The sequence below is a fragment of the Gossypium hirsutum genome, chromosome D05 (genome assembly GCF_007990345.1).
Source record: "Gossypium hirsutum isolate 1008001.06 chromosome D05, Gossypium_hirsutum_v2.1, whole genome shotgun sequence".
NCBI classification, from domain to species: domain Eukaryota; kingdom Viridiplantae; phylum Streptophyta; class Magnoliopsida; order Malvales; family Malvaceae; genus Gossypium; species Gossypium hirsutum.
Window position 1 is genome coordinate 24,869,869 of NC_053441.1, and position 16,155 is coordinate 24,886,023.

Here is a 16,155-nt window from a genome sequence, read left to right on the forward strand (position 1 = left end):
TTATTTATCTAGAACAAATGATTTAATTACTATTTATTAGTAACTGACATTTTTTATGAACGAAGATGTAATAGCTGCCATGAGATAAAATAGGATCATATTGACTGAAAAATTAGACCCAAAGAGATTAAGGATATCTTATGAAAGTAGCACACTTATGACATGATAAGGTCATTGGACAAGCACTTATTAAGTTGCTTTCGTAATGATATATAATAAAGGAGAGTTCAATCATGATACTTTAGTGGAATGACTTCATGATTAAATAATATTATAATTAATTGACGGAAAGTCAGAATTTAACTACAAATTATTTGAGCTCTAATTATATATGTCCAATCGATTCCTCCGCTAGCTTGATATAACCCAAAACAAATTGCATGTAGAACCAATAACTTGGAATGAATGAAAACGACAATAAAGAGAAAAAGATTGCATGTATCACTATCCACAGTAAATGTATTTTCTCATTAAGTACAAAAGATACTTAAAACTTAAATTAATTTCTTCATATTATTATTTAATTGATTGCAATTAAATATCAAAGTTCAAAGTGATAATTAAATTAATTAGTCATCATAATTTTATTGATTTGGATAATTAAATATATTTCATCATAGATTATAATATAGTAAAGTTGCTATGACTTTAATGAAATTAGAATTGGGTTGAGAAAATAATTTAATTGGGTAAATTAATTAATAAATAATATTTTGAGAAGTAGAAAAAATAGTTATTAAGTTGGCTAAATTATATCTGTTGGTTAAAATTTCAGATAATACATATAATTGTATCTAGCACACGAGATGGTCCTAAAGCACATCCTAGGTGATAGGGGCGACAAACCTTAGTATCTATTAGGGCATGCCGCCGCCCCTAGTATTCTTAGTTTGGGAATTTATATTTTCTATTTAAATATTATTATTTAATTACCTCTTATTCAAATAAAACTTTTGTACCTTTTTCTTATAAATAGGAATTGTGGGATGACCTAAAACACACAGACACATCAATTAAGCATCGTTGCTCTGTCAGAAAATTGCTGCAATTTATTTACAGAATAAATTTTATTTTCTACTAAGATTAAATTTTTTTCAGTTTTCATAGAGAAAAATTAATTTTCCAACTAATAGTTAATCAAAATTTTCATTTTGTGTATTATGTTTGTATAGTTTGAACCCACACTCAAAACAAGTCGGGGTTCAAGGATAGTGGAGAAGATCGTTTGGTAGAAAACTAAGAAACATCTTAAACCGCTCAAAGCATGAGTAATAATTCGGTTAAGGGTTTATTACTATAATATATCACAAGGCTAGAATTAAAGGAAAAAAATTAAACTTTCGATGAGCAACGTTTATTGTTTTCTAAATCGATTTTTCCAATATAATAATTTACATTGTACAGAAATGATAATTTAGTAATATTATCCAACTAAATCGTTGTTTGATTAACTCGTGATACTAGCTTTATTAGAAGTTTAATATAACTTAACTCATAACATCTACCTAATTCAATCAAAGATTTTATATTAATATAGATATTTATTTTATAAACATGAAGCTTTTTTGTATTTATCAATTTAATGACTGGATTGATGTAACTTGTAATTACAAGCCCAAGACTTGATATTAGTATAGATAGATAATAGAATTATTGATTAATATTTCAGTTTGTATTTAATGTAGTAATAGTCTATAAATTCACTAAGTATCATTCAACATGTGATATCATCAATAAATTAATAAATAATATAAATCATAAAAATAAATATAATAATTTATATTATTATTTAAACCTCTAACTGAGTTGGTGTTACGAATCAACCACACACTAATTTGGTTAAAAAAATTACCAAAAAATGTTCTTCTATTTTTAAAATAAGTTATATTATTCGAGGATACTTTAATCTATTTTATAAAAACAATTAAAAATTTACATATAATGGAATTTGAACCCATACTTTGTACAATAATAAAACCATAATTTTACCACTAACTTAGAGCTTTATTTTAATAATATATATACATTTTAATTTTTTATGCATATTTTATTACCTCTATAAATTATATATATGTATATTGATAATATTGTTGATTCAGTTGGTATCACAAGTTAACTTACACCGATTCAAGATTGATGACAATATCGTGATAAACGATTGTGGTGCATTTAGCATTTTTAATAAAATGTATTTACGTGTTTAAATTTGATTTTACTCACAATTTAATCTATTTTTTTATTTTAATATTGTATATGTATTTCATGTATTATTATTAATTAATTTCTAAGCATACATATCATTATTTATTGTATGCCATTTTTATAATTTAAATACGTAATTTTCTCAGACATGTTTTTAATATGTGTCATCTTGTATTTTACTATAATTATATATATTATTTTAATAATTGGAATAGAGAAATGAAATTATTCGAGATCAAACTCAAGGTTTCATCCTTATTCTTGCTATTAAAACAAAAAATTGATAGGTTCAATATGTTATACAAAACGTGAGATACATGTAGACATAACACAAACACACAATATTCTTCTTAAAATTGAATTGAACGGTAGCATGACAAGCAAAAGTATTTTTAACATGACAAACATACATGAAGGTATCAAAACATATATAAAACAAATAATTAATTTTATACATAAATTTATAATATTCTAAAAATACAAATGCGATATGATGAAAGTTAATATATACACATGTAGCATTAGGGGTGTTTAAACTTTGATTAAAATTAAATTAATCGACCGAATTGATCAAATTCGGTTAATTGATCAGTGACTGAATTTAATTCGATCGGAGGTCGGTTAATAGGTTTTAAGAATTTCAGTTATCGGTTAATTTGGTTCGAAATCGGGTAATTAACTGAATTAACCAAACTTAATAATTAATATTATGTGTTCATTTCAAGACTTATGTAGTGTTTCAAGACATGAAATTTCGGTTAATTCGGTTAACTTTCAAGACAAAAACATATATTTCGATTAATTTCAATGTATTTTTTTATATGCTTTATACTTGTTTTAACTAAAAGACAAAATATATATATATTTCAGTTAACCGAATTAACTAAAATATTTTAGTTCGGTTAAATTTTTTTTTTAAATTCAATTAAAGTAACAATTAAAGGATAACACAATTCGATTAATTCAATTAATATTAAACCAACTGACTGTTTGAAGATACCTATGTAGCATTGATATGTACATTTTTAAATTTCAAATATAAAATAAATATACAAAATTACTTCAAAATTTCCATATCTATAAAATTTCTAAGTGAAGCCTTACAAATTACACGTATTTGGGGAAAACTTTTATAAGTCCAAGTGTCCTTTAATGAATATCAATCATTTATACATTATTTGAGTCTAATAATTTCATGTTTGATTTGACCTATGGTTGAATATGTAGGACTATATCATAATTAGAATCCTAGTTATTACCATACTTCGCACTGGTATTAATTATTTTTAGGTTAAATTATAGAATAAATATTAAATGATTAAAATAATAATTTTCGTATTTTTATTTTTAGGAATTTAATTTTTTTTATTTTTTTTAATTTAAAAATTTAAATTTAATTATTATCACTGGTATATTATATTATTAAATTTATTAGTGTGACATTTTGAAATAAAAAAAAAAGTTACTCACTTGTAGCCATGTAACAAAAAAGAAAACATTAAAATGAACTTGAATTTAACAAATTATTTTAACAGCGTTTACAACTCTTAAAGTTATATCAGCATTTTATCAAATAAAGTATCCAGGCTAATCAAGGATATTGTAAAAGTTGAGGTACCAAATTATATAAAAAAAATTGATGTATAAAGATTAAATCTTAAATTTAAGTGTAGCATATATACCAAAAATTAAAATTTGACCATTGCTATATAATCTTAAAATTGAGGGTAACATAGAGACCAAAATTGAAAATTTACAATGTAAAAAATGAAAAAAAGAAAGTGACCCATTATATATAAGTGAGGATAACACAGGGACTACCATTTTTAGATAGGTATATAAAATATAATCAACAACACTTAAAAATGATTATTAAAACAAACATTAATGATTGATTGGTGATGGTATTATTTTTATGCATGTTTTAGTATATGAGTGAGCAATAAACTAATTTAATTGGTAATTTTTAGCTATTCCCAAACTTATTTTTAGCAAAGAGAAGGATTTTTTTCTTATTTAATTAGAAGAAGTCTTATTTTTTAGAAGAGTTTTTAATCATATTTCTAATTTCAAGTTTTAAATTGTAATATTTATTCTTTATTCTATGTCTAACTATCGTAATACACATGAAATAAATAAGCATTTTCCTCGCATTATTACACTTGTAATCTACCGAGACATAAATAAATGGATTTACAGTCCATGTATATTATTTCGGGTATAAATAAATTATATTATTACATGATATTTTCGTCTTTTTATATTTTTAACAAAATTAGTAAAAAAATTTCATAGTATGATTTAAATTCATGTCACCAACATTTTTAAAATATTATCCTTACCACTTTGACTAATAATTTATATTGATTTCTTTATACATTGCAATGCCAGTACACAAATTGTTTCTTCCATATTGTTTATGTATTGTATTTAGGGTTAATATATATAAATGTACCTAAATTTGGCAATTTATATCTATTTGGTATCTGAACTTTTTTTTGAACCTATCTGGTACCTAAGCTTGACAATCGTAAGCTAAGTTGGAACTTTTTTTAGGTACTTGACTAGCACCGTTAAAATATGTTGACATGACGTTGACGATCAATAGCATTGTGACACGTGACAACTCCACATATTAACACGTCAAAAAAAATAAAAATTATATTTAAAAAAATAATTTTTTTAATTTTTCTACCACGTGTCAAAATGTGAGGTTGTCAAGTTGGTTTACAATTGCCAAGTTTAGGTACCAGTTAGGTTAAAAAAAACAGTTCAGGTATCAAGTAAGTATATTTTGTCAAGTTTAAGTACCTTTACATATATGCATAATGATCAATTTAGCCCCTAATGTTTACTCATTTTATCATTTTGGCCCTTAATTTTTTTTTTGGGTTATTTGGCCCTCGACCTTTAAATTTTAGTCAAATTGCTTTCTTTTGGACGAAAAGTTGACTAAATTATTAAAATGTTAACGACATTGATGTGGTCACTCGCGTGGCAGTCTATGTATAATTCATAAAAAAGAAAAATAAAAAATACTTAAAAAGTCAACAAATTTCAAAAAAGTTCATAAGAACTTTAAAAAAAATTATCCATGTTAGTAGTGAAGTATACGTAAAATGTTATATGGCCTGCCACGTCAATGTCATTAAAATTTTAACAATTCAGTCAGTTATTCTGTCCAAAAGCAATCAAATTGACTAAATTTTAAAGATTATGGGCTAAAATGACCCAAAAAAAGAATAATGGTCAAAATGACAAAATGAGTAAACATTAGGGGCTAAATTTATATTTATGCCTTATACATATTAACCCTTGTATTTATACAATTATGGCATAATGATTTATTTGGCCCTCCAACTTTATAAAAAAAGTCATTTTAGCCATCCATTTAACTTTTCAACTTTTTTAGCCTTTAAATTTACACTTTTTATGAAATCACCCCAAAATAAATGGAAAAGTTAATATTTGTTAACTTTGCTAACCCACATACACATGGATAACACACGTAAGTATTGCAAGGTCATTTTATTGAAATGTTTGAAATACTTGTGCTCTTGAATTCTTTAGCTATTGCAGACTGTGATTTTAGACTAAATCGTATTTCACTATTGTATGCTATTGGTATTACATTATGATATAAAACTACAGAAAGTAGCAGTTTCTCAAATAAATGAACCAGGATGTGTAAAACTTTGATGTGGCATTGAACAATGATTCTATGGGGCATCTTTAGGTTAGTTTCGATGTATGATTTTAGAATTAGGAAGCAGCATTTTCTAATGAAGATAATGATCTCTGAACGTTATATTGTGGCATGTTGGCATCCCCCTCCCCCACCCCCCTTGCACAAGATTTCCTAGTTTCAACTTGGAAGTCTTTGTTCCTAGCACTGAATTTGAATTAAATATATGATTGTAGGAAGATGAGGATGACATGGAAGTCGATACTGCACCATCTGCTTTTCAGACTTCAACAAATCACTTGTTGCCAGAGCTCGAGATTTACTGCTAATTTGCTTGTCCTCCTTTCTCTTATTGACCGTAAAAAATACAATGAGGTCAGACTCGTTTTTCTGAATTTGGATTCTCATTTTCCTTTATGGTCCCAGTCCACTTTGTTAAAACTGCAGAGATTCTTTTGCTTCGTTTTCTTTCAGGCTAAAGCTTGTTCCTCCGCAAGTATTAACCTGCTCAAGAGCCTAAACAGAAGAACTCTCCTAGCATCAAGACTTTTCTTCCATTACTCGTATAGCTATGAACTCACTGGTGATCTTGCCAAAATTCTTGGGTAAGAAATGAATAGCTGACTGTCTCCTCTATGGTTCCTGCTCTGTTTGTGTGCTTACATGTGTAAATATATGTCAGCATGGAACTTCAAAAGAGAAGAGGAAGTTGGATAAGTGTCTAACCATTTCTCTAATTCTTTTTTAGCACTTTTACTTGCAGCAGTCTCCTTGCCTTGCATCGTATTGCTTTACTCCACCACGACGTGCTTGGTCAGGTTTGTTATCAATCAATATAGAGGTTGTTTAGGGTAAGAGATATGAGAGCTACTGCATAATATATTGGCATATTGTAGGGAACACTTCTAAACTTGTTGTTACGTAATTATCTCCATTTTAACCTCATGATCAGGCTGAGATGTTGAGTCCAAGGCACCACGATTTGAAGCGCACTCAAACCAACCGAATTATGAACATGCACATATCTTAGTTTATATTATTAGGTATGACCTAATTTGAAGTTCATCTAATGTCCTAAAATGGGAAAGTTGTCTACTCAAGGTATGGCTGATGGTGTATCTTTTGTTCTGCAGTTTTGTCGATATCTCTTCTACCTAGGGAAGATTAGTCTGCTACAGCCTACAGCCTGCTCGTAAAGCCCCTGTTGCAGCTCGGAGCTTCAGATTTTACCGAAACATAAAACGGATATAGAAGATACCTTCATTCCAAAAATATATATAATCATTTACTTTTAAAATAATTCCAATCAGATAATGTTCAATACCAAGATGTACGAAATGGTACTGTACTTCATCGTTCACAAGCACGGTTTTACCGCCCTTTTATAAGCTGCCGTGTCCTGTGGTTGATATAATTTAAGCACTATCATCATTCAGGGCTCGCTGTATTCTTATATTTCTCTTTTCTTTCCTTTTTTTAATTACTTTAGGATAAATGAAGTCTCACCAGATTCAACCTGGGCTTGTAGTATTTAATACTAAAATTAGAATTAAATAAGATAGATGCCGATTCAGGTGATTGAAAAGGCTTCAACTTGACTCTTATGAAACTCCCTGTATGATCTATCCAGGCAGATGCCGAAAGAAACAGTGAAACGGGGGGTTCATTAAAAAACTCATCCCCTAATCTACATGTCAAAACGAACCATGTGCAAACACTCAAAAACCGAGATTAAACATTAAGATTAGTTTTCCATATGTGTCAAAGGAATGCCCCATGTGAGCTTGTATGTAAGACCATGTGATCTAATTGAACTATCGTATCAACACAAAACACAAACAAGTGGAGGTGTCGTTTAATCTTCGAATTGCAACGCAACAACTGTGAAATCAGACAACTCCATAAAACAACAACTGGGCTTATTATGGGTTTTGATCCATTCACCGCTCTTCTGTTGGCAAAGAGAGAGAGAGAGAGAGAGAGAGAGAGAGCATGTGAGAGAGAACGTGGGAATAATTGAATGATGCTCACAATTCTTGAGCCTTTGCAGGGATAATCCGATTTTAAATACTTAAAATCAATCGTTTCTCATTTCTACTCTATTTGCAGGGATCACATGAGGTTGTTGTATACGAGAGTTCGATTTGGCCCCCTTATTTAAAGACTCAATGCAAATCGGTGTAAATTGTAAATACATTCATCCATTCCCCTTGTTCTCTCCACCATTTGTTGTCTTTTAAACCTACCAAATAAAAATGGCCAAAACCATTTTTGCATTATCAATCTTGCTTGGATTCAACTATCTTGCTACGACCGTGAATGCCTACGCGGCTTCTGGCTGGACTAAAGCTCATGCCACCTTTTACGGAGGCAGTGATGCCTCGGGAACTATGGGTTAGTCCCTTTCTTTGGGATTTGCTTGCAAAAACCAGGAAAAAAAAATACATTTTATTGTTCAAATTTCGTCATTGTTTAATATTGAATTATTTTAATTGACAACAGGGGGAGCTTGTGGATATGGGAACTTGTATGCGACTGGCTATGGAACAATGACAGCTGCTTTAAGTACCGCCTTGTTCGATGATGGAGCTTCATGTGGACAATGCTACAACATCAAGTGCGATTATCAAACAGACCCAAGATGGTGCATAAAAGGGAAATCAGTGACCATTACTGCTACAAACTTTTGCCCTCCAAACTTTGCTCTCCTAAACAATGCCGGAGGCTGGTGCAACCCTCCACTCCAGCACTTTGATATGGCTCAACCTGCCTGGGAAAAGATCGGTATCTACAGAGGCGGAATTGTGCCCGTTTTGTTCCAGAGGTATATATCATCTCAATAACATTTTTTCCCTCGTTTACATTATATCTAATATGCTGTTTTGGGGTTCCTACTTCTTACAATACAGGGTTCCATGCAATAAGCCTGGTGGAGTAAGGTTCACTATCAATGGGAGAGACTATTTCGAGCTTGTTTTGATTAGCAATGTGGGTGGAGCAGGATCGATCCAGTCTGTGTCCATCAAGGGCTCTAAAACTGGGTGGATGGCAATGTCGAGGAACTGGGGAGCTAACTGGCAATCCAATGCCTATCTCAATGGTCAATCATTGTCTTTCAAAGTCACCACTACTGATGGAGTTACTCGACAGTTCCTTGACGTTGTGCCATCAGACTGGGGTTTCGGCAGGACTTACACCAGCAACCAACAATTCTAAAATGCTCGAGAGTTGAGGATTTTGGGTTCAGTTTGTGGGCAGAGGCGAGCTTATTATTCCCTAAAGCTGCCCGCCATACATTTCTTGGGATTTTATGGGCAGAGATGGTTGAAATCCGCATGGCGGCTAAATTACTTTATTGTTTTGTGTTTTCGATACCACCATGTTTGGAACTATTTAAAGATCATAATCGATTGTGAATAAGAAGTGCAATGCAATGTAAGCGTACGTTGCAGCTGCTCCTGCAAATTAATGTAAATTTTGTTTTTACAAATTTTATATGGTTGTCACTGGAGATGTTACTTCTGTAATTCTACCATTTCTTACAAATGAAATGAATCATCGGAACCGACAATCCTGTTGTGTTGTAGAGATTAGCTTATCGCCTTTCGCAGTTTTTCCGAAAGAAAATTGGCTTTCAAGAAGATGAACACAAGATCAGTTTCCTTGACTTGAAGAGACGAAGACTGTGACAGAGACAGGTTTTGGCGTTATTAACTTGACATGAATTTCATAAATAGATTATTTTGATCCACTTAATCTCTTTTCCAAGTTGGTCAAAGTTCCTATGCAACTGTGATTTCCAAAGCACCCTTCAAATATTTTGAGAGATTTAATTAAAAATTTTAGTAGGTTTAATACAAAATAGATAAATAGAAAAGTCTAATTAAAATGTTTTTAAAATAAATTTGGAGGCAAGTCTCGTCCTACTCTTGCTAAAACATTTCCTTCGCTTAAACGAGGTTCTCTTTAACGATAGAGGTGAGATAAATTTTATTTGTTTATTCATTAAATATAAAATTAATAATCGAATTTATTCATTTTTCAAAAATTAGTATTTATGAATTTTTTTTATCTCAGATTGGTACTCGAATTTTTATCTCCGTCAACTAAATTAATACCTGAGTCTAATATTACTAAGTTCAAAATAAGTGACAAAATAAAATTGTGACACGTGACTTAAATAGCATCATGATAATGTCATAATCTAAAAAAAATTAATTTTTTTTCTTTTAACTTTTCTCCCCATTTTTTTTACCTTCTAAACATTACAAATCTTATCATTTCCTTTATTGCCTTCTTTCACAATAGTATACTTCCTTACTTCCTTTTTTTTTTTTCTAATACTATGCCGTTTTAGTTCACTGGGACCGCCTCCTCCATGGTTGTAAACTCTCTGGTTTTTAATACAATCCTTTCTTTTGCTGATGGCAACTCTACTTTTCAAATTAGCTCTTTGGGATTATAAGGATCTTTGGTCTCCCTTTTCTCTCTTTTTTTTTTTTGGGAATTTTTTTGTGCAATGGCTTAAATTAGATTTCACCTTCTATTGAATGAGTGAATGAAGAGCTACACCCCGATGCCATTTTCAGATCGAAAAGGAGGCCAACTGCTTGCAGCGACGAAGGCAGCAACTTGGGTTGAGAGAGAAACAAGAAATGAAATTAATTACACAGCAAAAAATTGGGGTAGAAAAGTTAAAAAAAAAATTTAATTTTTAGATTATGACATCATCATAACATCATTTAAGCCACGTGTTACAATTTTATTTTACCACATGTCCTGGACTTAATGGCGTTAAACTTAAGTACCAATTTAGTTAATGGAAAAAAAATTCGAGTGCCAATTTGAAACAAAAAAAATTATAAATATCAATCTGGAAGAAATAGACAAGTTTGAGTATTAATTTTATATTTAACCATTTTATTTAAAAGATGATATCTAATATTTGTTTATCTTGTTGTTTATATTTTAAATTTATCATTTTATTTTATTAGTATACTTAAACTTTTAAAACTACAAAAATGATTAATATATTATACAATAAACCCTAAAACATTTAAGTTATATATTCATAGATTATTCTTTTAAGTCTATATATCAAATGTACATTTAAATTATTAAAAATAATTAATAATTATCAATCGGGGCGTGGCAACACTGGCAATGTGTAAATCACATATTTTACAAAATCTATTTCAGAAATAATAAATAAACTCTGTAATTTGGATTTGAGTTGTTTGGGCCAAACAAGAATTTTAATCTTCTGGACTCAGTTTCGGCTCTTCGATAAAAATTATATAATCAAAAACCCAACAATTTCAATCAAATAGAAATTTTACATTCATAACTAAAAATATGATCGAAAATTTGTGGTTGTTTGAGGGTTTAACACGGATATTAAATATCATGTGATAATCACGATATATAAATGGCACAAAACTGCAATTAATACTATATATCATTATCGATTAACTATTACTAATTTTGTATGTCTTTTAACTTGTCAATCAAATATATTTACAGGATCTTTTTAAAAAAAATCATATATATGTTATTAAATAAGGCGGCACGAAAGCAAAATGGAAACTTTCAGTTTCAAAATACTTCAATTTTTAATTATATTTAAAGTGAGTCTCATTTTAAATTAAATTTGATGTGTGAAAATTTGTTACATAACTGTACGTGTCGAATCAAGTAATAAAGTGATATAAAAATATTGTTCCCACAAGAACCAAATTCTGAGCTGCTAAATACCAGCTATTCAATTTTATCTAATCTAATAAAGTAAATTTTAACTACTATTAAATTAAACTAAGATCAAATTAGGGCATCATGTATATTCCTATTCTGGCAGCAAATTAACTCATTCGTCAACGCTACTAAAGTTAATTTTAATCTATCTATCTAGATTTAAACCTTAATTTTCTCTTATAAGACAAATCAGAATTATCAAATGAATACAACTTGGTGACCAGACAAGCAGATTAAATACGCGCAGACTAAATAAATAATTAATAAAAATTGAAACAATGGAAGAGAAAATAATTAATTAACTAAAAATAGGATCCATCATCATTTCAGGAAAATTAGGGTTTAGTTCATGTTAAGTTGAGAAAACTTTACAAGAAGAAATTCAAAACAAACTTGCATTGAGAGAAAGTAAAAAGAAATAATATATTGAGAAAAATAATTATCAAACTTACGTCGAGTGCTTCATATCTCTTATTCTTCTCGTCTTTGCAAGTTTGAAGTTTTCCTTAGTGTGAGAGAATTGTTTCTTAGTCTCCAAGTTCATTCTTTACTTTTCCCTCAATTTTCCTCTTAAATCATGTCACTCCTTATTTTGGTTTTATCGTTCCACTCTAACAGATACAAAATTGAGGCAACGCGGATTACTTGCTGTTTGAAAATTCTAAATTGAAGATTGTGTTCCACCACACTGAAATCCGGTAGAGCAGAAGATTTCCCTTCACTACTTTTTACTCTATATTCCAAGTCTTCCACTGTTCATTCAAAACCTACAATGTAGGGAGGAAAATAACACGTAGATTCGAATTAACTCTAAAAATGATAAAAATCAAACAAAACATAATTAATCACAAAAACTATAAAATACACTAAAAAATAATTTAAATGCTAAAATTACCTCCTAAAATGTTATAAAAACTATATTAAAATAACTCTAAAAATGAAAGATATCAAAGTTTTAAATATGGCTTTCTTTTAATAAAGTTTTCAATAATAAACAAATTTAAACAAGTGTTTTTTTCAATTTAAATTTCTAACGTCATTCTTTTATAAAATTACATAATTATTTTTAAAAATAAAAAATAAAATTTAAAAAGATTTAACATGCAAATAAATTGTTTAATTTTTCAAATTTTATAAAAGTTTACATAAATATTTAAAAAATGGGTAAAATATGATAAAAATTAAAACACATGGTGAGTTGTTAATTAAACATGTATATAGATTAAATATATTTTTATTGTGCTTTAATTAAATAAAAATTTCATTTAAAACTTTATTTATTTAAAAAAATTTAAATTATTAAATATATTTTAATTTATAAACATAAAATCAATTCGTGAATCGCACAAGATGAAAAACCAGTTATTAATATATATACAACTGATGGAGATAATAAAGAATGTAGAATAAAATTAAAATGTATAAAAATATTAAAACAAAAATTTTGGTTGAGTGGTAATTTTATGATTTTGCTAACCCAATTGACATGTTTTCAAATCCCATCATATACATAATTTTTAAAGAGATGCAGGGAAAAGAATACATCAATAAAACGAAACTTACATGTATTTTTTTTATACAACTATAACCTATGCTAATTTTAAGGAAGGTAAACATTCGACCAATAAACCACAACTTACAAGTCTAACAAAACTTACAAGTCTAACAAAATTTACAAACCCTATCCATATTTATATTAAATTTTAAAAACTTATAATAAAATGAAAATCAATTACTCGATTTAACGGATGGAATCTACTCATTTTAAATCGGTTCAATTAAGTTTATGTTAATTCATCGGTTTGGTTATACTTGGAAGTTAATCAGTTAAATTTAGGGATAGATCTCAAAACCATCCATGAATTTCAGTCTAATATGCTATTCTATACATTAACTTTGAATTTGGGTAATTTTATACATAAAATTTTAATTTGATCCAATTCATGAACTTTGAATTTGTGTAATTTTATACATAAAATTTTAATTAATTTGATCCAATTCTTGCAAATTATTAACACAATTATTGATATAACAATATTTTATGTTTATATATTGCATAAAAAATAATTATATTTGTCAAATATATAAAATAATTGATGTATTTATTTCATTAAAAGTGTATAATTGAATCAAAATTAAAGTTTCATATATATAATTGAACCACAACCAAATTTTCACATGTATAATTGTACCAAATTAAAGTTTAAGTATAAAATTACACATTAAATGTATAATTTTAAAATTTTTGCCTTAAATTTATTATTTATAAGGAGCTTACACTAAACCGACCCCGTATCGTTCTCACCCCACTCGAAAGACCAGCTTTATCAAGAGAGAGAGAGCAACAGCAAAAATAATATAAAGAGCATTCCCCACCAAGCCCTACGAAACCAAAGCCAAAGATCTTGTATCAGTTGGCCACTATCCTGATATCAATTTAGCAACTTCTGCCTTTCCCACTGGACTGAGAGCTCATTGTCATATAATCTAGTTTTAATAGTTGTAAAGATCATTCTGATACTACAACGTACATTTTAAGCATCAAACCGTAGCCCTCTAAGATACGACATTGATTCACTTAGATTTTTTTCCCCATCTTCTCCCTTTCTCTGTGTGAATCATGAGGCCAATAATAGCTGCAACAGCGGCTACACAGACTCCACATTCTCTTCCCCGGCACGCTCTTCACCACCATCAACAATAATCCCAAGCTTTCCTTTTCAGCAAGGAAATCCATGGAGGAAGTCGGGAAAGATATTAGCCTATCTTCTCTGAATGGTATCAGTCTTCAAGGCAAACATGGCACCCTCATCTCCACCGCAGCCACTAACCCTGCTTTCCCTAGCATGATCTTGCAAGACTTTTTTGGCCACACCCTTCAACAATATACCTCCAACAACATCCTCGGGTGTACTCTCCAATGAAGAACCCACCTTTCTTCACTCTCTATCACTCACTCCTGCCACAGTATTGCGCTTGAATATTGGGTCTGACCCTTTGAGATCCAACCCTGCAGTCAACAACCGTACCGCTATTGCACCCTCATCGCTTGGTGCTGCTCATAACTCTACTTTTCAAGGTTTCGGTTCATCTGCAAGGGTTTTCCTTTCCTTTTGCAGGAAAAGGGCTCAAGGAAATAATGAAAATCCCGATGATCTCCGGCTTAAGCTAATGATGAAGAACAGAGAATCAGCTGCTCAGTCTAGAGCAAGAAAACAGGTAAGTATCGCAAATTAACATGCCTAATATCCGTTCGTATAATCTTTTTTTGAAATTTCTTGTGATATTTTGAGTGCCACAGGCTTACAAAAAGGAGTTGGAACGTGAAGTTGCTCACTTAAAGGAAGAAAATGCCAAGCTTAGAAAACATCAAAAGAAGGTATCAGTTTTGTTGTTCTAAAAGAGGAGATGATGAATTGGTGACTTGATGGTTTATATTGGATGCCTCTGCATCCATTGTTTTGCAGGTGATGGCGGCTATAAATCAGCTTCCAAAAAAGAATAGGTTAAGCAGATCCTTAACAACTCCATTTTGAGAAGAAAGAAGTTAGTCATTTCTTCTTTTAACATCAATCCCTGCATGTCTCAAGTGGTTGTAAAGAAAAAAAAAAGTGGACAGAAAAGGTAAGGGTGGTGTTTTAGGATCCCTAGTCGCAGAACCGATAGGCTATGCCACAATGGTTGGTATTTTTGGTCCCTATGAATCTTTGTCTTTTTGTTTTTATATTTTGCTTTATCATCTACCAATGATGACGAGGTTAGGGGGTTCGATTTTAAAAACTATTTTATTTTACTGTCATCACACTATCGTTATAGAGAATAACACCAGACCTTATTTTTGTAGAAGTTGGATTAACGAGCTCCTAAGTATTTGGATATGAACAAAGAAGAAAGATGAAAACAATTAGGCATCTCCAACAATAAAATATATATATACATATATTAGTTTTTCTTTTTAACCATTTGACTTGCATTCTCTATTAAATCATCTTAAAAAAATTGAAAAAATTAATTTTTCTTTACTTTACTGATATAGCATTTAATTAATTTTTTTAAAATTTTAAAATATTTAAAATATATTTTTTATATATTTTTAAAGATTTTTAATTTTTTTCTATCTATTTTAAGTGGTATGACAAAAAAGAAAGAAAGAAAGAAAGTTTAAAAGCTAAAAGATTCGAAAAATTAAATGAATGATTAAAATATTTTTTTTTTGTAAAATTGAAAAGTCAATTAAGTCCTTATGTCAAAAAATTAATTTTTTTTTCATTTTCTTGACCAGGATGTTAGTGTCAGATTCCACTCATAAGATCCTTTGGAATTTTTTTCTTAAAAATGAAAAATAAGATTAAATTCCACAAATGGTGGAAATCAATATCTTAAAGAAATTGGTACAGAATTTAAAATGACCCAATGAAAAAGATGAAGGGCATTTTTAGATTAATAGGGCAACAAAAAGTATAACTTGATTAGTGCACTATCACATAATTAGTTAAATTGTAATTGGATAAACAATT

At 29.4% G+C, this 16,155-nt stretch overlaps 3 protein-coding genes across 4 annotated transcripts; all 3 read left to right on the forward strand.

Annotated features, from left to right (window-relative positions):
* The first annotated feature begins 5,627 nt into the window (after positions 1-5,627).
* On the forward strand, positions 5,628-7,390 carry LOC121217881 (probable 26S proteasome non-ATPase regulatory subunit 3). 2 transcript variants are annotated; one of them, XM_041094434.1, is made up of 5 exons: positions 5,628-6,262; positions 6,362-6,492; positions 6,651-6,705; positions 6,840-6,930; positions 7,021-7,390. In XM_041094434.1, the coding sequence occupies exons 1-4, from the start codon at positions 6,128-6,130 to the stop codon at positions 6,915-6,917; spliced, it is 399 nt and encodes a 132-aa protein (XP_040950368.1). In that variant the 5' UTR covers positions 5,628-6,127; the 3' UTR covers positions 6,918-6,930; positions 7,021-7,390. The 2 variants fall into 2 exon arrangements, with proteins under 2 accessions (XP_040950368.1, XP_040950367.1); XM_041094433.1 differs by having other exon boundaries at positions 5,638-6,492; positions 7,021-7,385.
* Positions 7,391-7,823: 433 nt separating this feature from the next.
* On the forward strand, positions 7,824-9,458 carry LOC107897044 (expansin-A11). The gene is made up of 3 exons (XM_016822383.2): positions 7,824-8,281; positions 8,390-8,711; positions 8,797-9,458. Exons 1-3 carry the CDS (start codon positions 8,143-8,145, stop codon positions 9,101-9,103), a joined length of 768 nt encoding a protein of 255 aa, XP_016677872.1. The 5' UTR covers positions 7,824-8,142; the 3' UTR covers positions 9,104-9,458.
* A 4,915-nt stretch (positions 9,459-14,373) lies between these two features.
* LOC107895627 (protein FD) lies at positions 14,374-15,174 on the forward strand. The gene is made up of 4 exons (XM_016820878.1): positions 14,374-14,548; positions 14,607-14,857; positions 14,940-15,017; positions 15,106-15,174. Exons 1-4 carry the CDS (start codon positions 14,374-14,376, stop codon positions 15,172-15,174), a joined length of 573 nt encoding a protein of 190 aa, XP_016676367.1.
* The last annotated feature ends 981 nt before the right edge of the window (positions 15,175-16,155 follow it).

Excerpts from the sequence above, each read along its gene's own strand:
- LOC121217881 (XM_041094433.1), top strand. The coding sequence starts at position 6,128 with ATGAGGATGACATGGAAGTCGATACTGCACCATCTGCTTTTCAGACTT. Across the intron at positions 6,493-6,650 it reads GATCTTGCCAAAATTCTTGG|CAGTCTCCTTGCCTTGCATC; the intron begins GTAAGAAATGAA and ends TTTTACTTGCAG. Across the intron at positions 6,706-6,839 it reads ACCACGACGTGCTTGGTCAG|GCTGAGATGTTGAGTCCAAG; the intron begins GTTTGTTATCAA and ends CCTCATGATCAG.
- LOC107897044 (XM_016822383.2), top strand. The coding sequence starts at position 8,143 with ATGGCCAAAACCATTTTTGCATTATCAATCTTGCTTGGATTCAACTAT. Across the intron at positions 8,282-8,389 it reads TGATGCCTCGGGAACTATGG|GGGGAGCTTGTGGATATGGG; the intron begins GTTAGTCCCTTT and ends AATTGACAACAG. Across the intron at positions 8,712-8,796 it reads GTGCCCGTTTTGTTCCAGAG|GGTTCCATGCAATAAGCCTG; the intron begins GTATATATCATC and ends CTTACAATACAG.
- LOC107895627 (XM_016820878.1), top strand. The coding sequence starts at position 14,374 with ATGGAGGAAGTCGGGAAAGATATTAGCCTATCTTCTCTGAATGGTATC. Across the intron at positions 14,549-14,606 it reads CTCCAACAACATCCTCGGGT|TATTGCGCTTGAATATTGGG; the intron begins GTACTCTCCAAT and ends CTCCTGCCACAG. Across the intron at positions 14,858-14,939 it reads AGTCTAGAGCAAGAAAACAG|GCTTACAAAAAGGAGTTGGA; the intron begins GTAAGTATCGCA and ends TGAGTGCCACAG.